Consider the following 12904-nt stretch of genomic DNA (forward strand, 5'->3'; position numbering starts at 1 on the left):
ACAAAAAGTATTCGAACGAACAGTGGGAGAGGCGCGAGAACGGGCACACGATAGACGAATTATATTTTATGCCACAAATTACGCTGCGGTTAACCTTTAAATTAAAATAACACCAAAACAATTTTTGTGCTGCATTTCGCAGGCGTTTGAAATGGCACACGAACTGTTGGCGGCAAGGCGGGTGAGGGGGCAATTGCAGCAGCTGCAATGCACATTTTTATACAAATTGCAATTGCACATTTTTCGTTTTTCGTTTTTTTGGTTTGTGTTGTTCGGCCTCTCTTTCTCTTGGTGGCATAAAATAATCAAATTAAATATATATAAAAACGCATGTGCATGGGGTGAGAAAAGTACGAGAGAACCCGCGAAAATTGCTTCCCGCCATTTTTCGCAAATTATAGCAGAGTAGTCATGGAAAATGGTAAAAATAAAATTGTAAATAATAAAACCGCGAAGCGGTAGAAACTGAATGGATCGCTCTCGGCCGCTGGCAATGTGCAATAAAATTATATGCATCAAATGCACACAGACCAACAGACCAAAAGACCGACCGACAGACAGACAGACAGACAGAATGCCCGTATATATCTTTTGCCCCGACTCGAAAAATTCATTTGATGGAATTGAAATGGCGCGATTCGGGAAAAGAGCCGCAGGAGAATTACGAAAGGGGGTTCAGAGAGGTGGATTCGGGACAGAATCGGGTATTAAACTACAAGGGTAAATTTATTCGCCAGTAACACAGGCACACACACACACCACACAAAAATCCCGCGGGCATTTCGTTTTCTTGTTTCTTTTTTTCCTTTCTGTATTTTTATATTTTTCATTTTGATTTTTTATTTTTTAATGCTCCCAAAGAGCTCGTCCCACCTTTGGTAATACACACACACACACACACACGAACTCACAACCTCACACACTCGCTAATTGGTAACACACACAGCCATATTTGAAGTCTTTTTGCTCCGTTAAATAAAAATCAAGTTCACTTCGCATGTCCATGATAATCAATTGATAAAGTCTAACTGCGATTTGGTAATAATATTGAAGAGGCAGAGGGCGGAGACTGCCGGTCACCTGATTAGCATATAATTTACGATCCAGATGGATTGTAAAAAATTATTACTCCGTTTAAACCGAGGCGAGAATTTATGCCTTATAAACGTGATGGAAAATGGTGGAAACATCGGGAGATCTCCAGCAGGGGGCTCTTTGGAGGTGAAGGTCCCAGCGGTGTTTATACGAAAATCTAATAAATATTTATGGTGCGAAAACAAGTAGTCTACTTGTGAGTTAGAGCAATTTGAACTTGTTTAATACCAAGAACTATATCAATTATATTTATATTTTTATTTAACTGTGAAATAATATTTTTGCAGATAACAAAAATCATTTGTTCTGGTGAATGAAACAACCATTGACAGTGATTTTTAATGTATTATCTTGGTACTTTCACTTTAACTAAAGGAAAATTTGACCTAGCATTTCATATTATTAATATCTTTCATTTTCACAGACATTTTCTAAAATAGAGTACTAACATATTCACCAAAAAGATTCGATGGCTATAGACTACGTTAATTACATAAGCTTGTACGAGAAAATAACCCGCATAAATCAAATATGATTTCTTTCCTACTCCATCACACACAACTCACAAATGCTTGGTTAAAATTCAGCTTGATAGGGCTCTATTTATAAATAAGAGCTGAATTCCCTATTGAATTGATTAAACTGGTGTAAATTAAGAAATTTTTGAGGCCATAAATAAAAAAGAAACTCGATGTTTATACTTTATATATTATTCTGAAGTTGAACTTCTAGGTATAGAAATGACTCAGAAACTGATAAAGAATCTTACTAAAAAACCGAGTCATCTAAGAACTATTTGGGCCGACGGACTTTTGACTTCTTGACTTGGTATTATCATGATAATAAACCCTAGTTTTTTACCGTCGCTACTTTTCTTAGGATAACAACACTCTGTGAGGACCTGCCCATGGGTTTTCTATATAGATTCTGGATTTCTGGGGGCTCTACTTACCCTGGGCTGAGCCATTAATGCTCTGGGAGCGACGTCTAACCCGATTTGTGCCACTTTTGGAGTAGAAACAACAAATGGGGGCGCAACACTCAAACCGACGTCCCTCTCCGCCGCTTCAACTGCTTCTGCTTTAGGGGAGCTCTACTGTAGCTGCCGGTGTGGAGTCCCTCTTTTACTTTCCAGTTCTTGATTTGAGTTTTGGGTAGTTATTTCTGGGGTTTTTATATGTTTTGCACTTTTACATCTATTCGGAAGCTTCTGCTTTTTGAATGCTTTGCTTCTTTATTTGCTTTCTTTTTTTTAACACAGGCACATTTGTTTAGATTTTATGTATTATTATTACGTTTGTATACTTGTTGTATTGTTGTTGTTACGCGCGCGTTTGTTGTTGTTTTTTAAGCGGGAGATCTGTTTTTGTTTTTGAATGTTTTTTGCTTTTATTTTGTTTTGTTTTTTTTTTTTGTTATAATAATTATTTACATAGAATTTGTTTGGTTTATAAAAATCGTATACAATTTGCGGTTAGTTGCCGTTGCAGTTTTTGTTGTTGTTCTTGGTATACTCATGTATTGTTGTTGTTGCTGCAACATCATTTGTTGTGTTGTTTAGCATTTGTTGTTGTCATAAATCCATGGCGTTTTCCGTTTTCCTCTCTCTGAGTTTCCTTTGCCTTTTTCCTTGGTTATTTAGTAGTAGTTGTTGTGGTTGCTTGTATTTTGTCGTATACTCTTTTTGCTTTTTTCGTATAATATGCGCACTATTTATCACAGCTGCTTCTACATACTACGTTACTAGAGATGAACAAATTATATTGTTAATATTTATGGTGATATATTATGTTGTGTTTTTGCGACGGCAATTTGCGTTTTTGTGCGGGGGGATCGGTGTGATCCCCTCGTTTAAAGAAATTCCCTCCGCGGCCCTCGAATAATAGTATTTTGGGCTTTTCCAATATTTCGCAAATGGGGAATTTGGTTTGTTTTGTTCAATACAAAAAACACACTAAAAAACGTAATGCAACACGAGACGCGATGGAAAAACGCGCGCGATTTCCAAGTGTTTAATGTTGTGGTTGTTGTTTGTTGTTGTGATCGATGATGGCTTTTCCCTCGAAAACGCGCGTATAACGGCAATAATAATAATAATAATAAACTTCACCGACGGCAACGCTTCTCGCTTCTTTTTCCGTTAACGACAGAAACGCAACGCAACACAGACACACGTCGTACGCGCTTCGCAGTCAAAAATACACTGTGCGGATGAAAGATATTTCATCGAAAAACCAACCCGCCAGATACGTTTGAATTTCGTTCTACGACGGCCTTAACATTGGCTGTTAGTTAACATTTGGAGAGCGGAGAGCAACAGTGCAGCAACAAAACAGCGTGCGAGTGAGCAGTGCCGACTGGTTGTCAATCAATTCGCTGGCCTGCTCTCCCGCTCTCTCGGGCACACATGCAACAATTGTGCCATTAACACGGCGAGGGCCATAACTCAGGCAGAGTGAGCGAGAGGAGTATATGTGGACATTGTTTATGCGCACGCTCCGGCGAATTGCGGGCGGCGAAAGAGAGCGCAGGCGCTCTCAAGTCCTGCGACGATGACTGATTTGTTGGTACGCCTCTTCTGTCATCCGCATACAGGGCCACACACTTGTCACTTCTGTCTCCCTCTCTCTGTTCGCCTCTTTTTGCGCAATGTTCGCCGCGTTTGAAATTTATTTGGCTTTGGCCAAAAGGAGACGGCTTATGGGTTTTTCGCCTCTGCCGACGTCGACGTCGCTGCCGGCGTCGCGATGCGTGGCGTTGAAAATCAGCAAAAACCAATCCCATTTGTTATTTTCGCTTGAGTGAGTGGCAGTTGGCAGCTTGGCTCTCTTTCGCCGCACCTTTACAGGTTGAAAGAGAGAGAGAGCGAGAAAGGGGGCGCTTTTCAGTTGTCCATCAGCTTTCGCTCACTTTTCGCTCTCTTTTGGCACACTCGCACACACACACACAACACATACGCGAATTGGCAACGCCTTCGAAGAAAAGCGGCAAAAAAAGAGAAGTAGCTTGAACAAAACAAAGAAGAAGAATAGACGGCGACGACAAAACAAAGTTTTCTCTGCAGTTTCCTTTTCTTGTGACGGCGATCTGGCCACTTTGAAAGGATATGATCCTGACAACAACAACAAACAGCTGTTTGGCTCTCCCCCTCTCTTTCTCGCATTCTTCGCAGGCAACAACAAATAGCGCGGCGATAAATTGCCAAAAAATATTCACTGAAAATTGCATATCCTGCAGGTCATTCTGCGCTCCTGTCTGGCGGCAATGTTTTTTTTTGTATTAATACTCTTTAAGAGGGTAATAACAACTTTTAGGAAAATGTAAAATGGCATGTTCATAAAAAAGTTCATTTAAGTTTTATTAATCAATACAGCCTTAATTGAAATAAAATTTGTTTACATTCTAGATCTTAGCAAAATTAATTGGATTTAATTTATCAACATTTCTTCAAAAATGTTTTAAAGCACCAAAATAATTTTCCTGGTCGTTGAAACTATTTTAATCAAGACATTTAGACTATTTAGTCATTTTGTATTTTTTTTTATTTATCCAATTTTTTAATTTACTCAATTTTAATTTTAAAGTAAGTATTGCGTTAAAATATTTGTGATTCCAAAAATAATATTAATGGGTTGCATCTCGTAAGTTTCGATCCATTGAATATACATATTTTAAAACGGGTTCATTAGTTTCCTTGTTCTTAAACTGTTTTATAACTCTTTTAATTTAATTGAAATTTTTTTAAAAATCTGTCTACTAGTTTATTATCCACTCCTGATACCCTATATCCCTACAAGCCAGGGTATCCCCATCGTCGTTTTGGCCCCAAAATCCTGGCTATTGTTGCTGTTTTTGTTGCTGTCGTGTCGTCGTCCTCGTGGCAGTTTAAAAAGCAGTTAACACATATTCCCAGGCAATTTTTCACCAGCGTATTTTTGGCTTGGCGCTGCAGTTGCCATTACGACGAAAGAGAGGGCGATATGGGGGCGGGAAAGAGACGGGGCGCTTTGGCCGCCGTTTTTAGGAAAATGAAAAATAGCCTTGTTTGTTTTCCGACGCTCGCCAAAAGGATTTCCCGTGTCTGTTTTCGCTGGTCAAAAAGATGATGTTGCACTTAATCTGGTTGCCATTTCATCTCTGGCATCTGGGCATCTGGGAATCTCGAAGTCCGATATCGAAGCCCGATATCTTGGGCCCTATGATATGGGGTCTGTGTCCTGTCAACACTTTGACAAATTTATGAGACTTTGATTGATTTGCGGTCGCCTTTTTTCGGCTCACAGTTCGCTTTTACTTGGCTTTCTGTTTGCGAACTTTTGTGCGGCTTCTGTGGCCAGAAACAAGTAATTTATGTGAAACGAAAATCACATAAAATCGAATCAATTAAATGCAATAAATTAGGCAAAAGCCTTAGTGTGGGAACTGTTCGGTCTAATGGCCAAATTAAATTCGCGAATCAGCAGATCGATTGATGCGGCAACAAAGTTCAAGGATTGGGATCCTATCAAACTATAATAAAATATAATGTAATTCTCACAGCAAATAATTGTGTTACTAAGAAATGATAATAGATTTTTGAATTCTAATTAATCGGTCTTGTTTACTGACTAATATAAACCAAATTCTAATTCAAAGAAACACCTTTTCTTATTATCAAAAATGATAACAAGCGATAATCAACATTTCTGAGAAGAGCAAATAAGCTTTAATGAATATTTAATATTTCTTCAGACGAGCAAATAACATTATTTTAGGCTTTATGTATTAAAGGGCCCCTAACAACTACGTTTTGCTTGCGCATTGCAATCTTACATTTTTGTTTGTGTTTTTTCAAAAGAAATTGCATTTACTAAATCATGAGAATCTAAAATAACAAAAAAAAAAAAATAGTAAGAAAGGGCTGTCGGCCCGAAAAAAGCACAAGTATTTCCCCAACTGAAACAAGGCAGGAATTTAATTTAATATTTAGAACTTTGCCAAATTGAAGGGACCATGAAATTTAAATCACCCGAAAAAAGGAAAATAATCAAGAGGCGAAGAAGAGGGGAAGAGAGCGAATTTAGGGGGCTGGGTCTCCACCCACCAAAGGCAAAAAAAAAAAGGAATAAAAAGCCGAAAAGGAATCGACTCGGGAAAACCTCAAGGAAAATTGCATTTGGAAACTTCCAATCCCAGACGAGCGAAAGAGAGGGAAGAGTGAGTGGGATGGGGGAGCGGGGACAGCTCTCACCCATACAATCACACCAAATGGGGGGCAGCCAATATGATTTAAACACTCACACATATACCCTGTTGCCTTCACCTACAGTGATGTTAACGCCGGCAGCGACGCCGACTGCGACGTCGACGTCGGCAGAGAAGTGTGTGTTGTGTGCATGACAATTCATCTCTTTCTTATAAACGCAATTTATCAAACGCAAACGACGAGCGACAGCAAAAGATGAAGACGACGACACGATATCAACTTGATGTGGCGCCATCTCGCTCGCTCACTCACTCACTCAAGCAAAAGCCCGAATAAAAAAATGGCACATGAAGAAAAATAGGAGTTGCCGTCGGCGCTCTTCTTCTTCTTCGCTGCAAAAGGAAAAAAAAACAAAAAGTGACTGAAACCGCCATAATCTTGACAGACAAGTGCACGCGCTCTCTTCGCCGCGTCCTTAATGGTTTGTTTTTGTCCGAATTCGCCGGAGAGCAGAGAGTGCCGACAGAGCCAGAGTGGGATAGCCTGCGTTGCATTGCGTTGGAGAGAGAGGCACGATGTGTTTTATGGCAACGCGTTCTACAGCTGTTCTACAGTTTTAGATTCACTCGATGTGTTAAGTTAAACAGTTTTGAGGTCATTGCGGTTTTTCGATTTCGGATCACTGTTTTTTAATTTTAAAAATAATCTTTCGATTTTATTGTTTTATACTTAGCAAAAATGTTTTACTCCATTTTTTGTTTTACATTTATGTTTCGGCTAACATTGATATACAAATTTTTAATTTTCTTTAAACATGTATAACTTTAACTACACTTTTTTATAGCATTATTAAATGAAACATTTAATTTAGTTTTTATTGTTTAGCGTTTATGTTTATGTTTCTTTCAAACGCGCAAATTGGACTATATAATTTTGTTTTGATTTATGATCCAATTTTAATCGGATTGTCGCAAGTTATTTATATATATACAATTTTTATTTCGAAACTCTTATTATCAAATCAAAACAATTTTTTGTTTTAACACTGAAATTTACCAGTTTACCTGCATAGTTACCTGTTTCTTCCTTGAAATTCCTTTTGCCTACTAATTTTTTTTGTGACTTTCAACGCTTGAGAAGGTCCATAAAAGGCTTAGGACACTTGCACATAAATCTACCTGATCTATTGCGACTCACACCCTCTACACAGTGAGAAAAATACGATCACATTTGATGATATTACGTTAAATATAGTTCTCTTAATGATATGAATGCATAATATATCTCTTAAATTTGATCGCTTCTTTTCTCTCTGCAGCGAAGGTATTTCGATTTTTCTTTAGTTTTCCTCGTGTCATCATTCAGCCTACTTTAACTGACCCGAAGAAAAATCGATGGCAAATTTGCTGGTTAAACAAATGTGCCGGGTCATCCAGGACGATGTCCTTTTGGCATTTTGGGCTGTTGTGCTCTGCATTTGACAGCCGCCGACAAAAGTGTCAATTCCGTGTCGGCCAGCCGACGGGTCTGTCAACAAACGTGGCCTACACACGCCCATCGCCACCCCGCTAATCTCAAGGACACCGCCGGCAGAGCCTTTGTATTTTGTTTAAATGTAGGTTTCCTTTTTTCGGTGTGTTTTTTTATGAAAATTTATAGCAGACAATTAAAAGAGTAAACCCGAAAATATTTTTAAAATTGGATTTTCAAACTCGGCAAAAATTGTACGGTTTAATAGAGGAGCTTTCATTTATAATTTGAATGTGAATATTACCATGCTAAATTCTTAAATAAAATTCGTTAAAAGGAGCCTAACCAGCTTTAGACTGATTATTACGTAAAATAAATTTTAACGTTATATAACTTCAAGTTATTCTCTATATGTATACTAATATAAATATATAAAAAGAACAGTGAATGAGAGTTTCTTGACTTTTCTATTACTAAGATAAACTAATAGGTTTTGACAATTAATAATGTACTCCCTTTAATATGTGCCACTTAGCAATGTAATAGTATTTCTTCACTCTTTTAAGCGTCCACTATAAATTTCCTAATATCGAATAAAATTTCCATTTAAAAACTTTTGCCACAAAGTTAATTTCCATTTGATTTGATGTTCCCAACTCACTTACCTGCTCCGTGGTTTTGATCATACTTTACCTGCAAGAGAGAGAGAGAGAGAGAGGAAAATTGAGTTAGAGAAAGGCAGATAGGCCAAGTTGATTTGAGGATAAAGTCAGTAGGGAAAACATTGGGAAATGCAAATGAGCGGAAGGCATCGGGGATTAAGATGCACCGAGTCCTTTGTCCGTCCGCCTGCGACCACATGTGTTGGGCACCCCGCCCGAAAATCCTCAGCCCGCTCCCAAGTGACTCATCCCTCTCGGACCGGTGATCTTTTCCTGGCACATTTGTCGGGAAATGTTTTCCTTCTAGCTGCCTTTTGATTGATTGCCTTGGAAAACCACTTGAAACTGTCAAGGGTGCAATCGAGGGGAGGGGAGAATTTTCCGGGGGAGTGAGCCCATCGAAATGAAGTGAAAATCACTTTTACACACAGATGGAGGAAATCGTTTTCCTATGAAAAACTACTTAGCGCAAATGGGGGCGGGGGCCAGAAGATGCATCATGTTAATAACTAAATTAAGGAATGAAATACCACTTCTAGGATTACCAAAGCGATTGCTAAAGGGACTTCAATTCGTCAGGGGAAAAAACTTATTTCGATTGAAAAACTATAGTGGACCAAGTAACTGGACTGTAAAATATATTTAACTTATGTTCCATTATTGATATAATATAGACTACTTATTTTAAAAGTAGAAGTACTTGTTTGTGTCAATTTAGCTGATTATAATCTTTTTTCTCGACAAACTACTCTTAAATTGATGCCAAGACAATTTGGAAAGAAAATCTTAGCCAGAATGTCATCAAAACGAAATTTATTTTGAAAATGTCAAGAAAATCTAATTGAGAAGCGATAGAATGAGAAGCCCGTCTTAGAAAAATTTCGGCAAGGAAAACAACAAGAAACGCACAAAATAAATAAATTTATGTGCATTTCCGTTATTTTTTCGAGGTTTTCTTTCTTGTTGTTTTTTTCCTCGGTTTTTCCTTCCGCCAAAGTAAATAACAAATATTATTATCGCATGACCAACAGCAGCAGAAGCGAAGGAAAAGCAGCCAAAAACAGGGGTCAGTTGCCAGGGAAAGGGGGTGGCCGTGTGGGGTGGTCAGTGGGTTGAGATTGGGGGGCTGGATTTTCCAAGGCGTGGCCTTTGGTTGCAATCTGCAAGTGCCAAAAAAATTCTTAATAGGAAATTGAAGCAAACGAACGAATAAAGATGGGATGCCGGAGCCAAATAACATCAACAATTTAATAAGCATTTTAATGAAAATATGTTATCTTAAAAGGTGTTTAAAAAATTATTATTTTATTTTAAAAGTATAAATAATTTTTTAGGATTTAAAATTATGAAATTGTCAATAAGAAGTAGTTGTTCTTAAAAAATGAGCATGGCAATATGTGGCCAAAGAAAAGGTGAACAAATCTTTTAAAAACTAAAAATTTCACTGGAGTTCTATTCATATGTTTAAGACTTTCGATTGTATACTGTGAAAATAAACTTAAATCATAGCCATGGGTGTGGAATGCGATATAAGAAAGGGGGCAGGAAGCAAGGTTGTCCAGGGGGATGGGAGAACGGAAGCCGCCGTCGATGTTGCTGCTACTGCTGCTGTTGCATGTTGCTGCCGTTGTGCAAACAACAACAGGAGGAAAACAAACACACAACAGCAACACCAGCAACACCAGCAACACAGCAACACAGCAACCATATCGACTCAATGAAATTATTAATGGTCAGCACACAAAAATGCAGTTCAGCCGGGGGAAGCGAGAGCAGCACGAGCAGCAACACAGGAGCAACATGAGGAGCCCGGCAGCAACATGAACTACCCAGGAGCAAGTTCGATGTGGTCACCCGAAAATGGAAGAAGGCAAAAGAATCTGCTCCTGGCTGGCCGGCAAATAAATAAATAAATAAACAACAAACTCTAATTAAACGCCGTTTCCCCTCCCTCGCGGACCTCCAGTTTTCTGTGTGTATTTCGATAAGGCAACCTAACCAATTACTCTTAGCCTTGCCCCCGCCTCGCTGGGCCCCCTCCTTATCGTGTGGGCCACAGTTTGTGGACTTTCAGCCTCGGAGACCTTTTTGCGGAGTCCTCGGACTCTGGGGCTTGTTAAAAACTTTTGGCCAAAAATTCAATCTGTTTGAGCCGCTGCACAAGCCGAAAAGGAGTAAGCTTTGCAGAGAAGAAAAACAAGAACCGAAAAGTGCAACATATTGCAAGGATTCAAGGTCGGGCTAAATAAGCTAAGAGCTTTGGGGAAATCTCACTAATTTAAACATAAATCCCAAGTCCTTGAAACGTCACAACTTCATAAAGTTAGTTAAAAAGTTTTAAATGTTATGGTTTGTCAACAATGTAATGCTTATAACTTACTGAAAAAAATTGAATAAGCTTACTAAACTTGAATAAGATCTTTAAAATATTTATGTGTAATAGCAGCTTTAAAATATTTCATTTATATTAATGTGAAGAGGAAATACATGTTATCATATAAATAGTTTTTCAAATACAATACAATTACAAGAAAAATATATATATAGTTTGACCTAATTCCGGACTAAATACTTCTCTAATTTAGAGCTTCACTAAATTTACATAATCCGAAATGCAAAAAGTTGTATAAACAAATTTTATAAGCAGTTGATACTCTATTCTAATAAAATTCATCAACAAATTTTTTATCTCGAATTCAGTCCAATTAGTCAAAATATTCCTGACCCCAGTGACCTTTTTATGCCTTTAGTTAAACATTTTTGGTTCACATTTGGCGACCAACTGGATTGTAGCAATGTTATACTCTTAAATCTTGCGAAATGCCATAAAATACCAAACCAAGGAAATGCTGCCAAACCGGCTGACTAAGCTGGCCAAAAATAATATATAACATTTGTTGTTCTTGCTCACCGTCCATTTGCATAACAAAAACAAAAAACCTCAAAGATTAAAAACCGAATGAAACGAAATTTATAAATTGATTTCGAGCGCGACTAAAAATAAAAACAACAGCCGCTTCAAAGACGGGTAAATGCTGCTGGGATCAGAAATCGGAAATCAGGATTTTGGATATGAGCAAATACCGACTGACGCGACTTTGCTGTTTCAGCAGAATTATTGCATTTTTTATATTGGCATTTACGTGAAATTAAATTTAATTGTCAGTTAAGCTTCAGTTTTGAAGCAAATTAAAAGTTAAGCCACAAAAAATTATTCGAAACGGAACCCAAAAAACTTAGTAACAATCCAGATATTTAATGCTCTTGAAATGTGTATCTTATAAAAATTCAGAATTTGTTGTTCTTAAACTTATTAAAAAATGTCTTACCCATTAAATTTTGGATATATTTAACATAAAATCAATTAATCATATTCAGTTGTTCTTTTTGGTGTTTCGGTAACTTAAAAAATTTTTTAACCTATTGAAATAATATAGTGGAAATAAATTCGTACATTCTTTTGGACCCTTATAAGACCTATTAATTACAATATTTTCTTTCATTTTCTTGTAATGTTACTTAAATCTTGTTAAAACAATTGTTGTGACAATAAAATATGTTAAAAATATATATTTTTAAAGTTTTTAATTAACAACATCCAGAGTTTAAAGAGTATTTAACTAATCAATTTAGGGCCCAAACTTCGCCAATCGATTAAAAGGTTGGAGACTGAAAAAGAAGGCGATAAGAAACATCTCCACCGTTAAAGAGACAGAAAAATTACATTAACTCGAAATAAAAAAAAGGCACCTTTTTGACGTCGATTTTGGCTTGTTAATCGCGTTTCCTAATTATCAAAACTCATAAATTTCGATTAATGTCCAATTCCTGGCGATCGAAAGCCCCACTTCCCCGCTTTCCCCTCATTTCAGATGCACTCTACGCGTTGCCATAAAAAGCGAGGGGAAGAGCCGAAGCCGCTGAGGAAGTGAAAGAGAGGGCGAGCATTTCCCCTCCGGACTTGACAACTTGGAAAAGCCCCTGTTGTCTCGCTCTGGCCCGTGAGCTTCTGCGGACGAGGGGTGGTCTTATTCCGAACCCGCCACCATTATGCCATTATGGAAAGTGAAATGGATATATCGCTAATGCGCCTGCACATAACAAGGTCGGCAATAAATCAAAGGCCTGGAAGCTGGGGGCGAGGTGGCGGAAAAGAGGGGAAAATGCTGCCACCGCTTGACAAAAATCAAATCAAAATGCCATAAAATACCCCACTGCGTACCGTTGTCGGCCCTCTCTTTCTGATCCAATGGGTTGGCCGGCCGGGCAAACAACAAATGAATTATTTGCAATTAATTGAGCGCAAATTTGCAAAATACTTTCGTGTGTCTGCGCGTACGTCTGTGTGATGATGGATATGCCTGCGCGTGTATGGGTGGCGATCTCCCAGATTGCGTATACGCCCTGTGGGTTTTACCGGAAAATAACAAAAAAAGCAAGGCTCGTTTCAGTTTATTGAGCAATTGGCTGAAAAGCCATTTTCCCAAAAAGT

General features: G+C 38.0%; 1 protein-coding gene across 5 annotated transcripts in view; it reads right to left on the reverse strand.

Moving 5' to 3' along the window:
• Positions 1-3388, reverse strand: part of LOC128256255 (homeobox protein homothorax) — a 106272-nt gene extending 102884 nt beyond the window's left edge. The window contains exon 1 of one of the 5 annotated variants that reach the window (XM_052986548.1): positions 2048-3388. In XM_052986548.1, the coding sequence (XP_052842508.1) occupies positions 2048-2062 (15 nt within the window). In that variant the 5' untranslated portion in view covers positions 2063-3388. The remainder of the gene's footprint in view (positions 1-2047) is intronic. The other 4 variants (XM_052986562.1, XM_052986539.1, XM_052986556.1 and 1 more) reach the window with 4 other exon arrangements.
• Positions 3389-12904: the final 9516 nt, after the last annotated feature.

The sequence above is a fragment of the Drosophila gunungcola genome, chromosome 3R, assembly GCF_025200985.1.
Source record: "Drosophila gunungcola strain Sukarami chromosome 3R, Dgunungcola_SK_2, whole genome shotgun sequence".
NCBI lineage: Eukaryota > Metazoa > Arthropoda > Insecta > Diptera > Drosophilidae > Drosophila > Drosophila gunungcola.